The 25,679-nt window shown below is 43.3% G+C and overlaps 2 protein-coding genes across 2 annotated transcripts in view; one reads left to right on the forward strand and one right to left on the reverse strand.

Moving 5' to 3' along the window:
- The window catches only part of LOC103128938 (prostate and testis expressed protein 2), a 71,436-nt gene that overhangs the window by 1,927 nt on the left and 43,830 nt on the right, over positions 1-25,679 (reverse strand). Inside the window, exons 3-5 of the mRNA XM_060179883.1 lie at positions 20,381-20,509; positions 19,579-19,907; positions 2,196-2,346 (exon numbers count right to left, since the gene is read on the reverse strand). Of these exons, the coding sequence (XP_060035866.1) occupies positions 19,771-19,907; positions 20,381-20,509 (266 nt within the window). The 3' untranslated portion in view covers positions 2,196-2,346; positions 19,579-19,770. The remainder of the gene's footprint in view (positions 1-2,195; positions 2,347-19,578; positions 19,908-20,380; positions 20,510-25,679) is intronic.
- Positions 2-14,566, forward strand: PATE1 (prostate and testis expressed 1). The gene is made up of 5 exons (XM_060179882.1): positions 2-20; positions 2,515-2,706; positions 12,315-12,350; positions 12,628-12,744; positions 14,347-14,566. The coding sequence occupies exons 1-5, from the start codon at positions 2-4 to the stop codon at positions 14,478-14,480; spliced, it is 498 nt and encodes a 165-aa protein (XP_060035865.1). The 3' UTR covers positions 14,481-14,566.

The following is a 25,679-nucleotide window of genomic DNA, read 5'->3' on the forward strand; positions in this document are numbered from 1 at the left end:
GATGGGGAGAGGACAGCGAGGTAGGCAATCGAGCCCCAAGGACTCAGTAACCGTGCTGTGCTAGGCAGGCCGAGGGATGAGCTGCAGCTGTGGGTCCCTCTCTGTTCTCCGTTTGGAAAAGGTGCCGTTTGTTTATTAGTGTTGACAGTCCCTGCCTCTGGTAGAGTGGGCGATCTGCTTCCTCTTCCCATCCCACAGCTGAGACAGGACTCCAGCCAAGGAAGCTGCATGGCAAAACGGTGACCCTATTCTGAGTGGAAGACAGAGAAGAGTGACAACTTCATCCCAGGGAAGGCAAGAGAGCTGAGAGAACACGAGATAGGAGTCATAGACCTTGCTCTATTTATTCAACTTTTCATGTTGTCTCCTAGTATTTATTTATTTACTTACTTATTTATTTTACCTCCAGGGTTATCGCTGGAGCTCTATGCCTGTATTACAAATTCACTGCTCCTGGAGACCATTGTTGCCCTTGTTATTATTATTGTTATTGCTGCTGTTGTTGCTGGATAGGACAGAGAGAAATCGAGAGAGGAGGGGAATACAGAGAGGGGGAGAGAAAGACACCTGCAGACCTGCCTCATTGCTTGTGAAGCAACCTAGTATCCTTAAGCTGGTTCTTGGCTTCGCGCCATGTGCACTTAGCCCGTTGCTGCTACCACCCGACCTCCCTAGTGTTTATTTTTTAAAGAAGATTAATTTTGAGAACCAGAGTATCATTCTGGTGCATGCAACACTAGGGATCAAACTCAAGATTTCATGCCTAAGAGTCTAACCTTTTACCAATTGCCCCACCTCCTGGGCTTAGTCTCCAAAATTTAATATACAATTGGAAAGTCTGGGGCTGGGGAGACAGCATAATGGCTATACAAAAGACTTTCATGACTGAGGCTATCAGATCCTAGGTTCAGTTCCCAGCACCACAATAAACCAGAGCTGAGCAGTGCTATGGTCTCACTCTCTGTATCTTTCTCATTATAATACAATAAATAAATATTTAAAAGAAATTGGAAACTCTTTTTTTAAAAAAATATTTATTTTATTTATTCCCTTTTGTTGCCCTTGTTGTTTTATTGTTGTAGTTATTATTGTTGTATAGGACAGAGAGAAATGGAGAGAGGAGGGGAAGACAGAGAGGAGGAGAGAAAGACAGACATCTGCAGACCTGCTTCACCGCCTGTGAAGCTACTCCCCTGCAGGTGGGGAGCTGGGGTTCGAACCGGGATCTTTATGCCGGTCCTTCTGCTTTGCGCCACCTGCGCTTAACCCGCTGCACTACAGCCCAACTCCCAAAATCAGAAACTCTTAACTCCTTTTAGCCAACAGGTTCCAGATGCTACCATAATGCCAACTGGACTTCCCAGGGCAGAGGACCCCACAAGTGTGTCCTGGAGCCCCACCTCCCCAGATCCCTGCCTCACTAGGGAAAGAGAGAGACAGGCTGGGAGTATGGATCGATCTGTCAATGCCCATGTTCAGTGGGGAAGCAATTACAGAATCCAGACCTTCAACCTTCTGCATTCCATAATGATCCTGGGTCCTTACTCTCAGAGGGTTAAAGAATAGGGAAGCTATCAGGGGGATGGAATGGGATATGGAGTTCTGGTGGCGGGAACTGTGTGGGATTGTACCCCTTTATCCTATGGTCTTGTCAGTGTTTCCATTTTATAAATAAAAACTTAAACAAAAATTGGAAACTCACACAGAGACTTCTGGACAGAGAGATGAAGATGGAGCTTCAAAAATATATATTTTTTATTATATTATATATAATATATATATTTATATATATTAATCTTTTTTTTCTCCAGAATTATTGTTGGTGCTCAGTGCCTGCACTATGAATCCACTGCTCCTGGAGGCCATTTTACCCATTTGTTGCCCTTGTTGTAGTTGTTATTGTTATTCTTGTTATAGTTGTTGTTAGATAGGACAGAGAGAAATTGAGAGAGGAGGGGAAGAGAAAGATAGACACCTACAGACCTTCTTCACCACTTACGAAGCGACCCCCTGCAGGTGGGGAGCTGGGGGCGTGAACAGGGATCCTTATGCTGGTCCTTCCTTGTGCTTTGTGCCATGTGCGCTTAACCCACTGCACTACTGCTCAGCCCCTCGAAAATAATATTTATTACCACAACCTAATCTAACACCAAGCCTAAACTTCTCCTGTCTCATGCTATTTAAAAATAACTCACCCACTGGGAAGCAGAGTAGATGGGATGAGTGGAAGTCATATGACAAAGGAGAAATGACTCAATGGGATGGGATACTTTTCAGAAGTCCCAGATGAGGTTTTTTATACTCAGGATTCAAGGAGTGTGTCCAATACAACAGCCCTCAGTGGATCTGAGAGAGAGAGAGAGACATCAGGCTTACCTCACATCTTTTTTTCCTTGTCTAGTTCTTCTGGCCTTCCTCTAGGCCCCAGAAATCAAAATTATTGACCTAAAGTTTTATAACTGCTAAGAAATAAATTTGAAAAAACAACTTTATACAAAGGTGTTTTTGACACAGGATCCTCTAGAGGGTATTCTAATTTAGTGAAGATGTCAACATTCCAGGAATTTCGTAGCAGGAAACACAGTGCTGTCTACCCAAAGAATGACTCTGGTAGTAGAGGGTCTGACTACATCTGGGACCCACTGCACAATAATAATCATACAGTAGGCCAGGTGGTGTCACTGTGGGTAAAGCACGGAGATGGCAGTATGGATAGAACATTGAACTCTCAAGTAGGAAACCCTGAATTCCATCCCTAGCACTGCATATGCTACAGTGATGCTCTGGTTCTCTTTCTCTCTTCCTCTGGGTCATAAATAAACAACTCATAAAATAATAATATTGGGTGCTGGGCGGTAGCACAGCAGGTTAAGCACACATGGCACAAAGCACAGGGACCAACGTCAAGATCCTGGTTTGACCCCGGCTCCCCACCTGCAGGGGAGTTGCTTCACAGGCGGTGAAACAGGTTTGCAGGTGTCTATCTTTCTCTCTCCCCCTCTGTCTTGCCCTCCTCTCTTTGATTTCTCTCTGTCCTATTCAACAACAACAACAGCAATGGCAACAATAACAAGGGCAGCAAAATGGTGAAAATGGTCTCCAGGAGCTGTGGATTCATAGTGTAGGCACTGAGCCCCCGTGGTAACCCTGGAGGCAAAATAAGAACAATAATGATGATGATGATACAATTGCAAGCACATGTGGAATATTGATTACATGCTAGGCGACTGTGGTATATTTTCTTTTTTAAAATTTTTTTATTATCTTTATATATTTATTGGATAGAGATAGCCAGAAATTGAGAAGAAAGGGAGTGGTAGAGAGGGAGAGAGACAGAGAGACACCTGCAGCACTTGTGAAACTTTCCCCCTACAGGGGTGTCACTTCACTGGTGGTGAAGCAGGTATATCTTTCTCTCCCGCTCTCTATCTTCCCCTCCTCGCTCAATTTCTCTCTGTCCTATCCAACAACAACAAAAATGGGGGAAAAATGGCCTCCAAGAGCAGCAGTGTATTTATAGTGCAGGCACTGAGCTCTAGCAATAACCCTGAAGGCAAAAAAAAAAAGAAGAAGAGTCAGTGAGACACTTGCAGACCTGCTTCACTGCTCATGAAACTTCCCTCAGGCAGGTGGGGAGCGGTGGCTTGAACCCATGCCTTTGCTCATGGTAATATGTGCACTGAACTGGGTATGCCTCTGCCCAGCCCCTGCATGAAAATCTTGCATAACCATTATATATTTGCAAAATAGCAAACCATTATGCTATTTTCCCCACCCACTTCATCAATTTTTAAATTTTTAAGAAAGAGAGGAGGAAGAAGAAGAGACACCAAAACACCACTCCACTATCTGGGAAGTTTCACCCCTTCTGTTTTGTTTTGTTTTGTTTTTGGTGCTCTCATATAGTGTCAGGGATGGAGCCTGGGGCCTCATACATGGAAGGAATGCACTCTGCTTGCTGAGTCACATAGATCCTATTTAATAAATTGTGACATGATGGAGACCTGAGTATTCCAGTGAACTCAGTCAGATCCTTATTAGAATACCTTTTGCAGGTTCATTCTTGACTTATATTGAGGAGAGGCACTCTTTTTTGGATGAGGTGAGTAGTGTGGCATCTCATAACCTTCTAAGAATCTCTCTCTCATGGTCCAGGAGGTGGCACAGTGGATATAGCACTGGACTCTCAAGCATGAGGTCCTGAGTTCAATATCCGGAAGCACATATACCAGAGTGATGTCTGGTTCTTCTTCTCTCTTCTCCTATCTTTCTTATAAATAAATAAACAAAATCTTTACAAAAAAAAGAATCTCTCTTAAATTCCAGTGCACTGCTCAGATCTAGTTTATTGTGGTGCTGGGGGTGGGGGTATAAGGGTATTGAACTGGGACCTTTGGTGTCTCAGGCATGAAATCTTTTTGCATAGCCACATGCTGTCTCCCCAGTCTGACTCTCACCTTTTTATAAGTGTGCATATACGCTCCAGAATTTCGAAAACATGGGGAGGCATCTGTGTGTTCTTTCTGATCTTTGATTTGAACATTTTGGCCTATGTCTAAGTCTTTGAAATTACAAGAGCTGTTTGTTTTCTTTTATTGAATATGTTTATGTTTTCTGAGTGTACCAACACCCCCTGACCCCCTCTCTGCCCACCTCCAAATGCTGCCAAAAGTTAGAATGCTACCTCCTTTGAGTGTTCCTTTTCTCACCTGACTAAATTTTAGACCTCTTATCTGATGATGCTAATCTGGACTTTATCAAACAGAAACTACCTCATGTCAAAGTCCCAAGAAGAAGATGTTCTGTTTCCCTTACCCCATGGGCTGACTCCTAGGCAGTTATTGGAACAATGGTTCCTGGTTTATCAGGACTACATGGCAATGAGATACTGTCTCCACAACTACCTCTCGCCCTGTCTGCAGCTGCATGAAACCCCCAGGGAGACCCCCACATTATTGCTCCTTCATAAGAACAGAGATATAATCCATCCTGCCCTGATACTTCAGGGCATGAGCTGGGGAATGCATTTCTTACAGGGTCTATTCTTGTCTTGAGTTATATGGCATCCCCTTCTGCACTTGAATCATTTAATTCAAGTGATTTAATAATTTAAAAAACCTAAAGGTGCTCTTATAATCTTGGCCTAGGAGGGCCAGCTGCCTTCTTCCCACAGCTGGCCATTATTGCACCATGAGTAGGAGTGAGAGAGAAACTTGGATTCTCCACTTGGTGACTTCATGATACTAGTCCTGTGCATTAGCATTGAGCCTCTGTGTCCCTCTCTGTGTTCCCCTTCACTATCAATTTCCCTCTGTCTGTCTTTACCAATAAATAAATAAATAAATAAATAAATATTAATAAATAAAAATAAACTTATTTAAAAGAAAATGGGGCGGGCGGTAAAACAGTGGGTTAAACGCACGTGGCACAAAGCTCAAGGACTGTGTAAGGATCCCGGTTCGAGCCCCCGGCTCTCCACCTGCAAGGGAGTCACTTCACAGGCGGTGAAGCAGGTCTGCAGGTGTCTATCTTTCTCTCCTCCTCTCTATCTTCCCCTCCTCTCTTGATTTCTCTCTGTCCTATCCAACAACGAATGACATCAACATCAACAACAATAATAATAACCACAACAAGGCTACAACAACAAGGGCAACAAAAGGGGAAAAAATGGCCTCCAGGAGCAGGAGCAGTGGATTCATGATGCAGGAACTGAGCCCCAGCAATAACCCTGGAGGCAAAAAAAAAAAGAAAGAAAGGAAGGAAGGAAGGAGGAAAGGAAGAAAATTAGGGACTGAGAGCTTCCACACTTAATAGGGAATCTAGAAATCCACACACGTCTAGAGCAGCAAAGACTTGAGAAATCTAAGCGTCACTTTCCCTCCAAGCTTTAGACTCAGTGCCAGCAGAAAGATATAGAAGATGAATGATGTCCCTGGCTAAAAAGGTGGAGGATGCTCCCCTTGGTCAGTGTGAGGAGATTTTGTTCTTTCATGTCCTGGTTATCAAGGCATTATCTGATCATTGTAGAACTCAGAGACATACTGATTCCCTGAGGCTATTTGTTATTGCCATTACTGTCCAATTTCCAAGTTAAATTCAAGTTCAACAGGATGTGAGTCTGAACCCAAGTGCTCTTATGCATTTCCTCATAACCAAAAACCTTCCTGGACTGTCTGTGATCAAAATAGAGAAAACTACCTTTCCTCAGTCTTGGGATTTCTTACTAGTGAGACTTCAGCTCTGGCAAGTAGCATGATACTAAACTGTCAGCTGCTCCTACCCCAATTCCATTTATTTATTTATTTATTTATTTTCTTTTGTCCTTGGGAAGTAAAAACGCACATGGAGATGTTCGCAAAATACGTGTGAGAAATGCAAAGATAAACAGTATACATCCTAGCGACACTGGAAAAATGGGAAGGATGCCATCATTGGGGCTGCATTGGAACAGGAGTTGTGGTTCCTTGTCTCGTTGACTCTCTTCATTGGAGGTGACTTGACTAGCTCTCTTTCCTTAAATCTTGGCACTCATCACCAGCCCCATTAAACTACTTAAGAAGGTCATTATGAGGGCCAGGCAGTGGTGCACCTGGTTAAATGCATGTGTTACACGATATGCAAGCCTCTGGTCCCCCCACCTGCAGGGGGAGGAAAGCTTCATGAGGAGTGAAGCAGTGTTGCAGGTGTCTCTCTGTCTCTTTCTTCCTCTCTATCCAGTGACTTTTGGGGATATTTTGTTATAGTCCCTGTAAGTAGATCTGTCCCTTTAAAAAATAACAGTAATGGATTGGAAAATTAATTCCCATTCAGTAAACAATAGTTTTATTGATTTGTATGATATTGGAGATGTATGCCCCAAATCCTAACTTGTAATCAAAATGCCTCCGAATCACACAAAGGAAGACACAATTAAGTATCTACCTCATCACTCTCAGAGCTTTTAATGTGGCGCTGGGGACTTCACGCATGGGAGGTATGTGCATTGTGCCACTGAGTCACTCACTACCCCAACCTTATTCTTCTGGGCCAACTGTACCTCCAGGACTCTGTGACGTGGAGAGGAGCCTCATGAATAAAGGAACTTCAAGATGAAAGGGATTCATGGGGCTGGGTGGTAGCACAGTGGGTTAAGCACACATGGCGTGAAGCACAAGGACAAGCATAAGGATCCCAGTTTGATCCCCAGGCTCCCCACCTGCAGGGGGCGTCACTTCACAAGCGGTGAAGCAGGTCTGCAGGTGTCTTTCTCCCTCTCTGTCTTCCCCTCCTCTCTCCATTTCTCCCTAGTTTATCCAACAACAAAGACAGTAACAACAACAACAAACAAACAACAAGAACAAAAGGAAAAAATAGCTTCCAGGAGCTGTGGATTCATAGTGCAGGCACCGAGCCCCAGCAATAACCCTGGAGGCAAAAAAAAAAAAAAAAAAAAAGGTGATTCATTCCTGAACACTTCTAAGACAGGTCTGAAATTCATGACACAGAATTAGTCTGAGATGCCTTAAGAGAATAATAAAAGGATTAGAAGGACAAAGAAAAGAAAAGGAGCAGAATGGGGGGACCAAGAAGAAAGTCAGGTATTGGGGCTGGCAGGTGGCTCACCTGGCAGAGCACACCAGTTATCACGCGTGAAGACCCAAGTCTGAGCCCCTGGACAGCATGGAGGTGCATCTGCAGGGACTTCATGAGTGGTGTTACAGTGCTTCTCCTATTTTCTCTTCCTCTTCTTCTCTCTCTCCCTCTCCCTCTCCCTCTCTCTCTCTCTCTCTCTCCCTCCCACTCTACCTTTGTTTCTCATCTTCTATCTAGAGGAAAGAAAAAAAGCCACCAGAAATAGTGTGGACACAGGATGCAGTGACTAGACATGCATGTCAAAATATTTTGAGAGAAATATATCAAAAATAGCGTTCAAAAATAAACAAAGAAACAAGGTGGGTTAGCAAAACTGGGAGGGAGTATTTCTACTGTTGGAGAAATGGTATAATAACACCACAGGAGTGTAATTAGGTGAGGAGGCAGTTTCTGAATAGGGCAGAGGAAGAGAATCTCTTCTTCTTTCTGTGGGATACTATTAACCAAAGAATTAATATGGAATTTTTTTTTTTTTGCCTCCAGGGTTATCACTGGGGCTTGGTGCCTGCACTATGAATCCACTGCTCCTGGAGGCCATTGTGCCCATTTTCCCATTTTGTTGCCCTTGTTGTTGTGCTTGTTGTAGTTGTTATTGTTGTCATTTTCACTGTTGTTGTTGGATAGGACAGAAAGAAATTGAGAGGGGAGGGGAAGACAGAGAGGGGGGAGAGAAAGATAGACACCCACAGACCTGCTTCACCACTTGTGAAGCAACCCCCTGCAGGTGGGGAGCTGGGGGCTCAAACCAGGATCCTTATACCAGCCCTTGCATCTTGTGCCATGTGCACTTAACCCGCTGTGCTACCGCCCAGCTCCTTAAATATGGAATTCTTAAAGGAAAAGAGAGGAGCTTTCACTAGGCCTGAGAAAGCAATGCAAAGATGTAAGAGAAGATGCTAAATCTTGGGGCAATGTGAGGGGTAAGGGAGAGGTCTGGTAGTAAATAAGCAGAACACACAACTAAGTGATTGTGTGTGTGTGTGTGTGTGTGTGTGTGTGTGTGTAAGAAAGACACTACCACTTTATTAGCATTATTTCAAAACTTACTAGGTGTCCCCAGGTAAGCAGTTAATTAGTTATACCTCTCCAACTCCCGATATGGAAATGCAAGTCTGCTTCTGTAGTATTAGGTAACAATTTTCAAATATGGTGAAGAAAATCTCTTCCATACATAATTCTGCTTGTTTCTTACTATTTCAGCCAACATCAGGAGTGGACTTCTATCCATCCTTGATGTAGGCTGACATTGTGCTCTATTGCAAACCACTCCCTTCCAGTCACTGTATCTGTGCCCTAAGCATGGGCATAGAGCCTTGCTCCAATTCCTTGCAATGGCAGCAGAGACCAAGTTGCATTTCCCATTACAATGTACTGAAGCTATTAGGGATAAATGAAGGACATTAACAGAAAGCACAGTAAGATACTAGATCTGGTGGTTCTTGTTTGTCTTCTTCAGATTTAATTATTTATTTATGAGAAAGAGATAGGGAAAAGGAGAGGGGGAGGGAGAGGGAGGGAGGGACGGGAGGAGGGGGATGGGGTAGAGAATGAACCAGGACATGCTATCGTGATGCTGGGAACTGAACTCTGGAACTCATGATGGGTCAAATCACCATCCACTGTACCATCTCCTGGGCCATTCTGGCTGTTTGTAGAATCCCCTTTCTCAACCATGGGGTTGGGAATTTTACATTCAGCTACCCCCCTTAAATGAATACCTAGTTACTCTCAGAGATGAAGTAAGTCTCCCCCAGTCCTAGTATCTGGCCTGACATCAAGTAGGAAGGATCAACCTAATTTGCTTCCTGGAAACATAATTTCAAACCACTCCAGGAGAGTCAGGGAAGGGAAGCAGTTTCCTCTTCAGCTCTTATCTACCCTCTAGGATTTCTTGCTTTTGGTTTGGTTGACAAAGGAAACTACAGAATCCTCTGTCATTATCTCTGAACATGACCTTCCTACCTGTCTTTCCCATTCCCTATAGGTCTGCATTTTCTAGGTTCTATGCTCAGTCTTCTGTTGGCCTTTCTATATTCCTGTTATTTTTTCTGATATATTTACCCAGTACTGATGAACACTTTGGTGTATGAAACACTGATCCTACTATGGAAGCCATACTAACAGAAGCCAGCATCCTGGCTTTTGCCTTCCACACACCATACAGCATGTTCCTGCACCTTCACCAAAAGCAATTAACTGATTAACTCATATCCTTCCATGGCGTGGCATAACGAAAAGACCAGAGAATATCGCACCAAATATTTTAAAGTTTTTTAAATTAATTAATTACTTTATTTTCCCTTTTGTTGCCTTTGTTGTCTTTTTTATTGTTGTTGTAATTATTATTATTATTGTTATTGATGTTGTCATTGTTAGATAGGACAGAGAGAAATGGAGAGAGGAGGGTAAAACAGAGAAAAGGAGAAAGACAGACACCCGCAGACCTGCTTCACCGCCTGTGAAGTGACTCCCCTGCAGGTGGGGAGCCAGGGGCTCGAACTGGGATCCCAATGCCAGTCCTTGCGCTTTGCACCACGAGCACTTAACCCGCTGCGCCACCACCCGACTCCCAAGCACCAAATACTTTATCCTGAGTAGTTGAACTTAGAGAAAATGAAGCCAGTTCCTCTTCCTTTCTAATTTGCCAAAAAAAAAAAAAAAAAAGAAAGAAAGAAAGAAAAGAAGAGAAGAGAAAAAAGAAAGAGTACAGAATCAGTGGTGTCATGGAGCAGGGGACACCTTTAAAGGACTTTGTCCAGTGTCCCCACCCCTATTCCTGGGGACGCCCAACCTGGCAGGTGCATAAATAGGCACCCTTGCTGCTTCCTGCCCTAACACGGTTGTCTCCCTCCAACATGAACACATCCCTCTTGCTGGGACTTCCCATCCTGCTCTGCTCCTTTAGTGGTGAGTCTGCAGGTTTACAATTGGTAGCTGTGTCCATGAGCTGGGGCTAGGGCGCAGGGTTCCCATGACAGAGGCTACTATGAGAGCCATAGTAACAGAAGCCAGCATCCTAGCCTTCCACACAATATACAGCATGTTCCTGCACCTTCACCAAAAGCAAAGACCTCCCCTTGTTGGAGGAAAGAGATAGATTGTGGAGAAAATGAGATTTTCTTAGTGTCTGTGTGGTGGAGTTTGTACAGCAAGGTTTGCAGACATTTCCTTTCTTTTTCCTCAACAGGACCATCTGTGTCATTTTTAAAAAATGAACATTTTTGTGAGTACAAATGGATCAGGGTGTGGCACTGAAAGGGTGGATGGGGGAATCTGACTGAGGGGAGGGTGGACCCTGGAGGTGAAAGGAACTCAGAGATGGACCCTAGATTTCAACAGTTGACAATCTCTTCCAGCAGGGTGGGGAGTAGCAGCTGCTGGCAAAGCCAATAAATGGAATAAAGTGTTTAAAGAAGAGGAAAAGGGGAAAGGAGGAAGTGAAATGTTGACTGTTCAAGTTCTAGCTGGCTAACGCTCAAGTGTACCAACTTCACAATCTAGAGATGCTTTTCCATTGCTAAATTTCAAGACACACAAACTGCTAAGAAAGTCAAACAAAGGGAATGGGGTGGGTTGGCAGCTCAGCAGGTACAGCCTGTACCTTTCAGGTGTGAGGTCCTGGGGTTCATCTCTGGTACCAAGAGCAGATACAAGTGGAGCTCCATGGATGGTGGACTAGTCCCTTGATCTCTCTCTCTCATAGGAATACAAAAAAAAAAAAAAGGCCAGGGAGGTAGGTTAGTAGTATATGAGAGCCCATGGTTTGATTTCTGGCACTGAATTAATGTAAACAGGGCTAGGGAAGTAATACAGTAGTTTACAAAACAGATCTTGAATGTTATGCATGTACAAACTACTGTATTTACTGTTGAATATAAAACATTAATTCCCCAATAAAGAAATAAAAAAAAGGAAAAAAAAAAAGGAAAATGAAAATAAAGCAAGCAAAAACAAAGCAGAAAAAAAAATCTGATCTTGATGTCTGAAGCACTGGAGGTTTCTAATTTTATTTATTTATTTATTTATTTATTACCAGAGCACTACTCAGCTCTGGTATATGGTGATGCAGGGGATTGAATCTGGGACTTCTGAGCCTCAGGCATGAAAGCTTTTTTTGTATAACCATTATGTTATTTCCCCCCAGTAGTACTCTGGAAATGAGAAAAACAAAACAAAATAAATCATCTTTCTTCTAGTGATCTGTACTACATTCTCTTGGAATGGAAGAGAAACTGAGGCCCTAGAGAAATGAAGAAATTGGAAAGGTGGAAAGAGTTGCAGAGAAGCCATAATTGAGGGTCCAGGAGGTGGTGCAGTGGATAAAGCATTAGACTTTCAAGCATGAGGGCCCAAGTTCAATCCCCAGCAGCACATGTACCAGAGTGATGTCTGGTTCATTGTTTCTCTCCTCCTAGATTTATCATTAATAAGTACATTGAGAGAGAGAGAGGTCATAAGTGAGAGGACTAGGCTTTGGGGCAAAAAGGGAATCTATCCTGGGTTAAGAGTGCCAGATGGAAGGGCAACAAAAGAGAAAATAAATAAATAAATAAATAAATAAATAAATAAATAAATAAATAAAAGAATGCCAGATGGATGCCTAGGTGTAGAGATTGCAACAGCTCCATGGAGGGCTAAATCTCAGACAAAACTGCAGAATTGTTTTATTTCTCTTTGCACAGCCCGGGAAATACTTGTTAATGAAGATCACATTCATGGTGAGTATGAAGAGGACCTGGTCAGTTCTGATTTTGTTCTTCTTTTCCAGTCTCCCCCCTACCTCCACTTGCTTTTCAGGCAAAAACTCCTGAAACCATAAAACTCTAGTCCCTTTCTAGGCTTAGCCTAGTTTCATAAAGCCAGTGATTCACTGCATGATTAGATCTCTGAACAAGCCTAAAGGCTCTGAGCTGCCTTCAATTTAAGAGGAGTCCTTTTGTGGCAGTGCTGAAATCTGCTTTCACTGCTATCTTTCTACCCTCTGACCCCAATTAGATATTATTCAGTGTCGGATGTGCCACCTCCAGTTTCCAGGAGAGAAATGCTCCCGAGGCAGAGGAGTGTGCATCGCAACAAAATATGAGAGCTGCACAGTTGGGAATATTCTCAACAGTAAGTGGCAAGCTGGGGGCAGGCAGAAGGGCAGACGGAGTAGATAGACACTGACTTGGTAGAGTGAGAAGGAAGGGCCTTTCCTTACTGCTGGTATTCTCTGCCCTGGGATGGCTATTATCCCTATTCCCATCACAGCATATAAAGAAAAACAGGGGGGTCGGGTGGTGGCGCAGTGGGTTAAGCGCATGTGGCGCAAAGCGCAGGAACCGGCGTAAGGATCCCGGTTCGAGCCACCGGCTCCCCACCTGCAGGGGAGTCGCTTCACAGGCGGTGAAGCAGGTCTGCAGGTGTCTATCTTTCTCTCCCCGTCTCTGTCTTCCCCTCCTCTCTCCATTTCTCTCTGTCCTATCCAACAACGAATTGCGTCAACAAGGGCAATAATAATAACCACAACGAAGCTACAACAAGGGCAACAAAAGGGGGAAAAAAAAATGGCCTCCAGGAGCGGTGGATTCATGGCACCGAGCCCAGCAATAACCCTGGAAGAGGAAAGAAAAAAAGAAAAACAGGTGGAGATGGCCCTCTGAGGGTTGAAGGTGTTGTGGCCATGAAGCCAGCATTTCCAGAAGTCTGAAGAAACCAGAAGAGATTGAATTGAGGCAAGACACAATAAAACCAGTGGAGACCAACTGGATGTTGGACCAGAGATGGCAGTTCCTTGTTTTCATCTCTGCCTAGACCAGCATATATATGACATTGGCCCACAATGTTATATGCTTTTTGGACTATAATTGCCACACCCCAACCTATTTCCCCTCTTTCCACACCTTTCCTTCCAATAGCCACTGTAGTTTTCATAGTGATCAAAGGTCAGTTTGTCTATTATTATTGCTGCAAGTCCATTTGTTTATCTATATTCCACATATGAGTGAAACCATCTGGTAGTTGTCTTTCACTTCTTATTTAGTAATTGATTTGCCACCAGGGTTGTCACTGGGGAATTCAGTACCCGTACAACTCCTTTGCTTCCAAGGGCTACTTTTTTAAATTCTGTTTTGATAGAGGTTGAGAGAGAGGGAGAGACAGGAAGAGATACCTGCAGAACTGCTCCAGTGCTTGTGAAGCTCCCTCCCTGAAGGTGGGGACAAGGGTTTTAACTCGGGTCCTTGTGCATGGTTATGTGTGTGCTGTACTGGGTATACTGCCACTCAGCCCCCACTTTTTATTTCACTTAGTATAATCACCTCCAGTTCTATTCATTTTTATCTTGTGGGTGATTTTAAACCATGGAAACAGATGGGCTGATGTCGTCAATGGATACTGGCTCAATGGCTGAGATTAAATATGGTAGGCTTCTACTTGCCCTCTTTTTATTCAAAGACACTTTGAACCCTTTCTCAAACCAATGTGAAGAGTCTTAAGTAGAAACATTCTGCTTTGGCAATCCCTGGATTCCTCTCCTCACTATTCCAATAAATGTTTTATTAAGTGGGGCCACCACCGTTTCTTTCAGGAAGCCCCCAATTTACAACATCTTCTAATTCTTCATATTTGAAACCAGAACCTTAAACTACAAAACACTGTTTTCACATGCTGGGGTGGGCTGGGAAGAAGTTTCTCTGAAGAAGTCTTGTTGATCTTTTCTCCTTCCTTCCACAGATAATGGTACTCTCTGGCTAACTTTCATGGGCTGCCTAAAGAACTGTGCTAATGTGGATAATATAAAATGGAATGTCTACTTTGTAACATTTCGGTGCTGCAGGGATTATGACTTCTGCAATGAATTCCTCTAGAAATTGCCATCTCTTCTGTGGCTCCAATCTTTGGATGATATTTCTTGGCCTCCTCACAGTGAACTCCTTAAAAAACATTTCCAGTTATGAACACATGACTCTTACCTTCTGCACCTGTGAGAAAAAGCCCTCTCCTTTTCTAGATTCTCCTTCTCAGCCCTTAGAGGAGCAAGTTGCAGGGGGTGCTTGTGGGGAGAAGACCTTGAAAGCAAGATCAATATCTCCTGCAGGTTTTTCCCAAATCAAGTACTATGTCTCTTTAGAAAAGGAAGGGGGAGAGCAGGGGAGATAGCATAATGGTTATGCAAAAAGACTTTCATGCTTGAAAGGTTCCAGGTCCAGTCCCCTATAACACAGTGTAGAGCTGGGAAAATAAAAAAGAGAGATGAGGTGTGTGGGGTGTGTGTGGGGTGTGTGTGGGGTGTGTGTGGGGTGTGTGTGGGGTGTGTGTGGGGTGTGTGTGGGTGTGTGTGGGGTGTGTGTGGGTGTGTGTGGGGTGTGTGTGTGGGTGTGTGTGGGGTGTGTGTGGGTGTGTGTGGGGTGTGTGTGGGTGTGTGTGTGTGTGTGTGTGTAGGTAAGTTTCTTTTCCTTTTTTTCAATCCTAGCTATCTGTGGCAGAATATTTTTGTATTTTATTTTACTTTGGATAGTGACAGAGAACTTGAGATGAGAGGGGGAGAAAAAGGAAGACAGACAGAGACACCTGCAGCCCTGCCTCACCACTTGTGAAGCTTTCTCCCTATAGGTGGGGACCAGGAACTTAAACCCAGGTGTTTGAGCACTGTAATGTATACACTTAACAAGATGCATCTCATTTTTTTTAACTTTTTATTTTTCTCTTGATGTTCTTATCCCACGCCACTTAAAGCACATAACCTGGACTTCCGGGGGAGCTGTGTGGCCAAGTGAAAAGATGGCTTGAATCTTGTTCATCAGTGCTATTCTCAGAGTGAGAGGGGCAGAATGTAGAAAGGTATTTGCAATAGAATCAGGAAGGAGGAAATTTTTTCTGCCTTCCAGAATGAGACTCTCTGGGGCTGGGGATTGAAAAAGAAGAAGCATCTGGGGGTCGGGCAGTAGCACAGCGGGTTAAGCGCACGTGGCAAGAAGTGAAGTGCAATGACCGGCCCCGATTCAAGCCCCAGCTTCCCACCTGCAGGGGAGTCGCTTCACAGGTGGTGAAGCAGGTCTGTAGATGTCTATCTTTCTCTTCCCATCTCTGTCTTCCCCTCCTCTCTCTATTTCTCTCTGTCCTATCCAACAATGATATCAACAACAACAACAATAATAATAGCTATAACAACAATAAAAAACAACAAGGGCAATAAAAGGGGGGAAAAGCAAATTAAAGTGATCCGGGATGTGGTGCAGTGGATAAAGCACTGGGCTCTCAAGAATGAGGTCCTGAGTTCAATCCCCGGCAGCACACATACCAGAGTGATTTCTGGTTCTTTCTCTCTCTCCTCCTATCTTTCTCATGAATAAATAAATGGGGAAAAAAAAAGCAAATTAAAAATTAAAAAAAAAAAGAAGAGGTATCTATGGGATTCTAGAGAGACTACTTGCACCTACTTCCCTGGCAAATTCACAAGAAGGTATCCAGCCTATCCAGGGCAGGGAAGCCCTGCAGGGCACTTCCAAGATGAGACTGGAAGCAGCTATATAAAAAGGCCCATTCCTGAGGCATGGAGGAGGCTGACATACACAGGAGATAAGGTGGGTCTGGTGGCTAGACATCCCAGCAGCAGTCTCTGTGGAAAGGTGTCCTGATGACTAAACAGACCCCCCTCCCTCCACACTCAGGTATTCCCGATGTATAGCTCTAGCACCGTGTGTGTGGGGGGAGAGTTTGGAGTAAGTGTGCTCACAAGTGCAGTCAAATGAGAAATTGCTTTTCTGTACTACAGAGTCAAGCCCTATCACACCAGGGTTTGAAAGTAGGGCAAAGATCTTTATTGTAGTCTGAACAATGAGCAGAGCTACCTTCTAGTCTCTTTGCTTCATGGGATATTTATGGAGGTAGACGTAGGGCCTTGGAATTTCTATCTCTTTGTTTCTGGAAAACAGGAAGTGGGTTTTAGTCCTCAGCAGGCCATTTGTCTGTGTGCATTTCCCTCTAAAACATAACCTGTAACACACTTTCTGCTTCTGCTTCTGAAAAGCTGGGCCTATAATAAAACAGCTGGACAGACGACCCCACCAATATGTCCTGGAATTCTGCTTCCCCAGAGCCCCACCCTACTAGGGAAAGAGAGAGGCAGACTGGGAGTATGGATCGACCAGTCAACAACACCCAATGTTCATCGGGGAAGCAATTACAGAAGCCAGACCTTCTACCTTCTGCAATCCACAATGACCTTGGGTCATACTCCCAGAGGGATAGAGAATGGGAAAGCTATCAGGGGAGGGGACGGGATATAGAGATTTGGTGGTGGGAATTGTGTGGAGTTGTACCCCTCCTATCCTATGGTTTTGTTAATGTCTCCTTTTTTAAATAAATAAATAAAAGAGCAAATAAAAAACAAAACAAACAAACAAAAAAACAGTGTGGGTTTTGTCTAGTCTAATGTATCCATGTCAGGTAGCCCCTTCCTTCTTTCCTTCTTCCCTTCCTTCCTTCCTTTTTCTTTTTCTTGAAGATTTATTTATTTATTTATTTATTTATTTATTTATTTATTTATGAGGAAGGAAAAAAGAGGAGAAAAAGTCAGAGCATCAGCCTGGCATAAGTGATGCCAAGGATTGAGTGCAAGACCTCATGCTTAAGGGTCCAATAAATATATCCCTGTGCCATTTCCCAGGACATAGCCATATCCTCTTAGTGCAACAACGTTAAGCAACCATTGATTATAGCCTATGCATGAATCCTAAGCTCCTGCAACCCAAGTCTTTCTTTTCTTCTCTTTTTTTCTTTCCTCTCCTCTCCTCTCCTCTCCTCTCCTCTCCCCTCCCCTCCCCTCCCCTCTTCTTTCTTTCTTTCTTTCTTTCTTTCTTTCTTTCTTTCTTTCTTTCTTTCTTTCTTTGCCTCTAGGGTTATTGCTGGAGCTCAGTGCAGGCACTACAAATCCACTGCTCCCAGAGATCATTTTTTCCCCTCAATTTTATTGGATAGGACAGAAAGACACCTGCAAACTGCTTCACCACTTGTGAAGGGAGCCCCCTGCAGGTGAGGAGCCAGGGGCTTGAACCAGAATCCTTGTGGGGGTCCTTGTGCTTTGTACTATGTGTGCTTAATCTGGTGCACCACCGCTTGACCCCTCCCCCAAGTTTTTCTCCAATAGTTTATACAGGTGACTTTGGACACTTTTGTCAGAATAAAAGTTACAGATTTTAGAAATAAACCCTACTTATTAATAAATAAGTAAAATTCCCCTTGTGTTCCCAAATATGAATAAGACAATATAAACAGTTTGCATTATTCAATAGCACTTCTCTCTCTCTTTTTCTTCTTTATCTTTTTCTTATCAGAGCTCTCCTCAGCTCTGGCTTAAAGTAGTGCTGGGGACTGAACCTGGAACTTTAGCATCTTGGGCATGAAAGTCCTTTGCATAACTATTATCCTGTCTCCTCAGCCCTTCAATAGTATTTCTTTTTCTTTATTTTTTTAAACTTCAAAAAAATATTTATTTATTTATTCCCTTTTTGTTGCCCTTTTTTATTGTTGTAGTTATTATTGTTGTTGTTATTGATGCCCTCGTTGTTGGATAGGACAGAGAGAAATCAAGAGAGGATGGGGAGACAGAGAGGGAGAGAAAGATAGACACGTGCAGACCTGCTTTACCGCCTGTGAAGCGAGCCCCTGTAGGTGGAGAGTCTGGGGCTTGAATCTGGATCCTAAAGCTGGTCCTTGTGCTTTGCACCATATGCACTTAACCCGCTGTGCTACTGCCTGACCCCAGGCCTATCTTTAAAAAAAAAAAAGATTAACACAAAAGAGAGAGCAGGAGAGAATCAAATCATCACTCTGCCACACACATTGTTGGGAATTGAACTCAGGAACTCATGGTTTTAAGTCCTATTTCTATAGCCACAGTACTACTTCCAGTGCTGCTTAGCCTCCAACATCTTCCCACCATGACCTTTGTGCAGGCCACACACAGGCCTTGGGCACAGGGACCGCCTCTCCCTGCACAGAGAGCTTGTCCTGGACAATCTGCTCTTTCCTGATTCTGAGTCTCCAAAACTAGGCTCCCAGTTCTCCCAAGGTTTCTCCTGAAGCCCAGAGCCTGCATCTTCTCTCATCCCTGGCTCTGCCTGCTACACGGGCACAAGGGTGGGAGGAGTGGGGCATGCTATTCTGTCTGTCCTGCTCCTGGCCCTTCCAGAGGCACAGCCACTACCCATCCCTTCCCTCCACAGGAGGGAAAGGTAATGGGCTGAGACCAAACTGGGTGCTTTGTACTCAGCCCAAAGTGTGTGCACTGCTCCTGCTGGGGGACAGCAGGAGTGCACAGGATGTAGGAAAAGTCAAATTAGAAACAAAAGTTCCCTCCAAGAACATTTCCTGCATTCAGCAATGCCTTCTTCAACCACTGCTACCCAGCTCAAAGCAGCACTAGCCCTGCCCTGCTCTGCAGGAAGAGACCTGAGATGGAATCCTGTGGTGCCAGGTGAGTCAGGGAGAGACTGAGGCTGGTTGTAGACAGGTAGGAGAGAGCAAGCACAGAGGAAAGCACACACACAGGTCTTCTCCATGATAGTTTCTTCTCCACAACATCCAATCTGCCTCACTCCTAGACCTGTAGGGAAAGTGGGTTTTGGCCAACTAGTTGTCCTTTCACTTAGACCTGCCTCAGACCTTCTAGCAGCTTCAACCAACAGCAGAACATTGTTCTGTATGTGTGGATCTCACTTCCAGAAACCCTTGATTCACACTCTGCTTCTATTTTATTATTATTTTTTTTACTTTAAGCTTTCTAACCATGGACAGCCTTAAAGTGTCATATGAGGTGTCAGGGATCGAACTGGGGCCTCACATGCTTAATCACCTCCTCAGTCTCAACAAATAATCAATTCTAAGTGCAACTCTATTCATGGCAAAAACCATAATAAGGAAATAAAAACCTTAAAAAAAAAAAAAGGAATTAAAAACCCCTACCAAAGGCATGCAGTTTACAAAAATCCGGTCTCATGTTCACAACTGGTGAGACTCAGCTACCTCCATGGTTCCTTCTTCTGGTGGCTATCTTCACCATCATGACTCTCTCTTGCCATTGGTTTGAAGGAAAAAAGCAAAAAAGACTTGGGGCAGGAGTTGAAGAATAATCCTAATTCCAGGAGAGATACAGAATTAGGCTCCATCAGGGAGGTTGCAATAGTTACTATGCTTACAGCAGATGATCTCTGTCCTCTTGCTAAAGGTCAAAAAGTTGATGTCTTCACAGTTGGTCATACATGACAGTTTTGAAAAATAATACAAACTTCGCCCTGAGAAGGTGAAAAAGAAGAAATTCAACTGAGATGGCTGTTTATTCCTACCATATTCTTAGGTTCCTAGGAAAAACCTTCCCTTAGATCCTCACTAACAGCCCTTTAGACACAAATGAGTTATAAGATTGAGTGATAGCCACTAACCCAGAGAGGTTCACTAGCTGATAAGGAACATTAATCTCCTATTGAGTTGTTTTTTTTTGGTTGTTTGTTTTTGTTTTTTACCAGAGCACTGCTCAGCTCTGGGTTGTGGTTGTGGTGCTAGGGATTAAACCTAGGATTTTGGAGCCTCTGGCACAAGAGTCTCTTTGAATAATTATTACCCCTGTCCTAATCTCCTCTTCATCTTTGCCATCTCTTCTACAGGACCTTACCCACCCCCCTCACCTACAAACTCTGAGGACAAGAGAACACCACCACCTTTAAGGGGAGGTGGTGGTTTGTTCTCCATCACTCTGTACTCTACTTACCTTTGCGTGTAAGTATGTAAATGTTCTCAACAGCGCAGGACTGCTGGTACTTCAGACTGCAGTAGCTCAAGTCATTATAGCAAAAGCCAAGATGGTATTTTCCACATTGGTAACATATAATTGAAGTCTCTGTCAGACACAGAAAAAGGTGCTTCAGTCTGGAGAAGGTTCTCATGCCTGGGGGATTTACTACTGGAGCTCACTGCTGAGGCCAGTAGGTAGTTCACCCTGAAGAGTGTGTGTCTTTCTAAACACAGGGTTTTGCACTGGACCCTGGTAATACATGGGAACACATGGCACCAAGGGAAGCTTCATGGATTATAGAGTGGTGCTTTGGTCACTCTCCCATCTACCTAAAAGGAAAAAGAAAAGTGAAAAGGAAAGGAAAAGGAAAGAAAGCAAAAAAGGAAAACAGAAAAGGAAAGAAAAGAGACAAAAAGAAGAAAGGGAATTTACTATTGCTTTAGTCGTTCCTAACCTTTCTTGGGTCATTAATTCCTTTGATAATTTTGTGAAAGATACCTTGTACAGACATAACTCAAAGTTGCATATGGCTTCAAAAAAAGCCCTCTAAGATTTATCCATGGATCCCAAGGAATGCACCTCTTATCCAATTTGATGAGTTTTTCCAGTAATAGGGCAAAGGGAGGAAAGAAGATAATGTTAGCTCCTTAATTCTAAGAAATGGGCTAAACTGGTCAGGGGATGGGGCATGGGCAGGGGAGGTAAAACTTCTAGAAGTCCATCATACTAATGGGTTACAGTTCCCACTGCAGGTGGAGAGAATGCTTACTTTTCCTTTCCTTTCCTTTCCTTTCCTTTCCTTTCCTTTCCTTTCCTTTCCTTTCCTTTCCTTTCCTTTCCTTTCCTTTCCTTTCCTTTTCTACCTCCAGGGTTATCACTGGGGGTTGGAGCCAGCACTACAAATCCACTGCTTGGCAGACATATATATATTTTTTTCTTAATAGGATACAGAGAAATTGAGGGGGCGAGATAGAGAGGGAGAGAGAAAGACAGACACCAGCAGACCGGCTTCACCACTTGTGAAGCAACCCCCATGCGAGTAGGGAGTTGGGAGCTTGAAACGGGATCCTTGAATGGTCCCTGCACTTGGTACCATGTGAGCTTAACCTGGTGTGCCATCATCCAGGCCCCCAAATGGTTACTTCTAAGTATATCGTATGTAAACAATTTACCACAGGCTAGACATAATCATACCATGTATATGTTGCTGAAGTTCACCTGTGTAAAGAAGAAAAATCTTGTCATGATCACACACGTATCTGCCAAAGCCCCAAGAGTTACACTTGAAATTTTTCCCTTCCTCAATACCTGCCCATTTATTAACTAACAACCAACTGTTCTTAGCTCCCCAGGACTCACCTTTATTTGTGCAGGCCAGAAGGACTATGCCTAGCCGAAAGGGAACAAGCATCCCAGGATGCTTCACCATGGTCAGTTTCTTATGGAAGGTGCTGGTTGCTCTTTTCCTGTTATCTGTCCTTAGACAACTCATTGATGTCATGTCATCATGGAATTTCAGGGACAGATAGTACCTCAGTGTTCCTGGCGCCAGGCCACCAACTGGAGTCTCATTGCCCTTTGACATTTTTGAAATTATCCAAGATAGCTCTATATCCTCTCCTGCCCTTTCCTTTCTTCTCCTCTTCCTCTTCTCTATTCATAGTTGTATAACTTATTCTTGTGTTCTGCAGGTAACGTCAGAATTCTCTCCCACATATTAACCTTTTAGAAGTTTCTAAACCAAGATCTGGACACCTTTGCTCCTTTTAGCTCTCTTCACTAATCTAGTCATCCTCCTCAGGATAATCTCAAATTTATTTTTGTCTCACTTGGATTGAAGTACCTGAAACAAAACTCAGGGTGCCAGCTGTACTCTGAGATTCTCTGGGTAAACACTGATGTGCACCTACTGTGGTACAGGGAAGAAAAGTTTCAGGACAAATGTAAGCAGAAGCGAAATTTGTGTAGTCTGCCTTCAGATTTTTTTCTTTCTTTCTTTGGCCACTAGGGTTATTACTGGGGCTTGGTACCTGGACAATGATGCCACTGGCCCCAGTGGCTCTTTTCTCTCTTTCTCTCTCTTTTCTTTTCTTTTTTAAGTGGCCAGAGACAGAGTGGGGATAGAGGGAGATTAGGAAGGGGAGAGGGAGAGGTAGACACCTGCAGCACAGCTCCACCACTTGTGAAGCTTTTTCCCTGCAGGTAGAAACCAGGGACTTGAGCCCAGGTCCTTGTGCATGGTAATATGTGTACTCTACCACGTGCACCAATTACTCCCTTTATTTGTTTTTAAATTAAATAGTTGTTAAAACACATATCAAATATGATTGAGAAAAACAAAAGAGGCCCAGGAGAGTGGCTCAGCAGATAGCACACACCTTGCATGCTGAGACTCTTTGTGTGTGATTCCCTAGCACTTCATGAAATGGCAGAACATGTCTTGGACTCCCCCTTACCTCAACTCACAATAATAATAAATAAAAAAAATTAATGGGAAAATACCTTTACAGTACTATAACTTATTTATTAGTATTATAACTTTACATTACTTGTAAAGAAACAAAAGTCCTCATATACGTGGACTCATACAATCCAAATGTGTTATTCAAGGTGAAAGGTACTAAAGCTTATGAAAGGAGGAAGCTTATATTTGTCAACTATGAAAACTATCAAACACCCTGCAAAAAGTTAACTTCCTCAAAGCCTAGATCTGACTTGAGGTGTTGAGAAAGGTGGGGAGATTAATAATAGTATCAACTATAATGGGCTTTGAAGATACAAAGGTTCAGAAAAGAGTTTCTAGTTTGCCTTAGCTGGATGAACAGTCAGGAACTAGTTGAATTCTGATTCACTGAGATTGGTTGAGAATTGGGTGCTATCTCCCCCTTCCGTGCCAATTCCTGTCATTTCCAAACTAAAGAAATAGGGCAGGAGTAGAAAACACAATGGTTATACAAAGAGACTCTCATGCCAGAGGCTCTGAAGTCTTAGGTTCAATTTCTTGCACCACCATAAGCCAGAGCTGAGCAGTTCTCTGGTGAAAAAGAAAGGGAAATAAATAAACAAATATTAAAAAAACCCAAAGTGTCAGTTATATATGGATGGGTCCTTATATCCTGACTACTAGAAAACAGATATCAGAAACCCTCTGCTTCTTTTGTCTCTTTGTATTTCTACTTGTGAAATACTATGTTTTGAATAGAAGCACCCATTATTGAAGTTTAAAGAGAAAATCATTTATTGATTCATAACCAGTGGGATCCATTTAATATACTTCACTTTTGCCTATGGAAGTCTTTCTCAGCTTTCAATATAAGTAGGACTGTAAAGTGAGTTTTGTGAACATACATATATATTTTTCAAACAAGAAGTTTTTTTCAGTGTATTTTACCAACCAAGTTCTGACCAGTTACCTTGGGAATCTCCTTCTGGGGAACACCATCAGAGAATCAGTAGGGCTTCCTCTCAGAAGCCCTCTAACAAATTCTTTTAAAGCATCAGAGTTAGTATTTCTATATGGTAGTATTTTTCTTTTAATTTCATTTAATTTATTGGATAGATATAGACAGGAATCAAGATGGAAAGGGAAGATAGAAAGAGAGACAAACAGATACCTGCAGCCCTACTTCACCACTTGCAAAGTGTTCCTTCTGCAGGCAGAGACCAGGGGCTTGAACCTGGGTCCTTGTGCACTGTGACATGTGTACATGTCAACCAGGTGCACCACCACCCAACTCCTGTGTTAGTATTTTCAATTAAAAGTCAACCATATGCAGAGGACCTAGTGGGGGTTGTATTGTTATATGGAAAATTGGGAAATGTTATGCATGTACAAATTATTGTATTTACTGTTGAGTGTAAAACATTAATTCCCCAATAAAGAAATTTAAAAGAAAAAAAAAGTCAACCATATGAAGGGCTGGGGAATATCATAATCATGATGCCAAATGCATTTCATGCCTGCAGCCCCAAAGGTCCCAAATTTAACTCCCAGAACCATAAGCCAGAGCTGATCAGTGCTCTGGTCTTTATGTACCTCTCTCATTAATATAAATAAAAAATATATTTTTAAAAAGTTGGATCCAGGCAGTGGCATACCTGGTTAAGTGCACACATTACAGTGAGCAAGGACCCAGGTTCAAGACCCTGGTCCCCACCTGCAGGGGGAAATTTTCATGTAGTAAAGGAGGCCTGCAGATGTCTTTGTCTCTTTTCCTCTCTCTATCTCCTCCTCTCCTCTCAATTCTCTCTGTCTCTATAAAAAAAAAAAAGTCAACCATATGGTTGTTGAGACTCTAGGGGATGAGTCCAGGGCCTCATGCATGTGCAATACTGCTGGAAGCTGGGGCAGGGTCCAATTTTCATTGTTTTTCTTAGAGGGAGAGATACCACAGTACCATCAGTGAAGCACCCCTCATGCCACCCATGGTGCTGGAGCTCAAACCCACTACCCAGTGGACTATCTCCTATCTCTGAGGATCTCTCTTCTGAGTAACATTATTATTATTATTATTATTATTATTATTATTATTATTATTATTATATTTACCAGAGCACTATTCAGCTCTGGGTTATGATGGTGTGGTGTCAAACTGGGACTTGGGAGCCTCAGGCATGAGAGTCTTTTGCATAATTCTGAGTTACTTATTAAGATCTCATCTCAGTCAAAAGAAAAGATAGTATTGGCTGACTTGCCTATTACTAGACCCTCCAATGATTCCTTTATCACCTCCCCACCCATCCCAACGCACACGCACACGCACACGCACACGCACACGCGCGCGCACACACACACACACACACACACCAAATTGTTCTGGAGTTGGTGTCTGGCAGAGCTGTGGACTTAGCAACAGAAGAGTCCGAAAGAAGTTTCCATGACAGGGATTTGGAGCAGTTAAGGGATCAGGGGATCTTCAAGGCAGCAAACACTGTCTCTGTAGCTCCTATTTCCAGGACAATCCTCCTCCACCTATCACTCTGTCCATTACAATCCCTGCCTGGGGAGTTACCCTCTGGGGAACACTAGCAGAGAATTAGGAGGGTTCCTGATAGGAACCCCTCTACCAAATTCTTTTAAAGCATCATTTCCTCTTATTTTGATTTCTACACAGACTCTGGAAAATCACTGCTGCTGCCCCTGAGAAACCAGGAACAAAGCAAGCCAATCTCTGACTCTCTGCCAAATTCCATTCCCCCAGACAAAGGGCAATATTTAGAAGCACAAATAAAGAGGACTGCTTATCTGTGGTATCATCAAGATCTCATCACCCAC

Source organism: Erinaceus europaeus, chromosome 20 (genome assembly GCF_950295315.1).
Source record: "Erinaceus europaeus chromosome 20, mEriEur2.1, whole genome shotgun sequence".
In the NCBI taxonomy this organism is placed as follows: domain Eukaryota; kingdom Metazoa; phylum Chordata; class Mammalia; order Eulipotyphla; family Erinaceidae; genus Erinaceus; species Erinaceus europaeus.

Bases quoted from the DNA above. Each gene is read 5' to 3' on its own strand.
- PATE1 (XM_060179882.1), top strand. The intron at 12,351-12,627 runs GTGAGTATGAAG...GACCCCAATTAG, and splicing joins TAATGAAGATCACATTCATG to ATATTATTCAGTGTCGGATG. The intron at 12,745-14,346 runs GTAAGTGGCAAG...TTCCTTCCACAG, and splicing joins AGTTGGGAATATTCTCAACA to ATAATGGTACTCTCTGGCTA.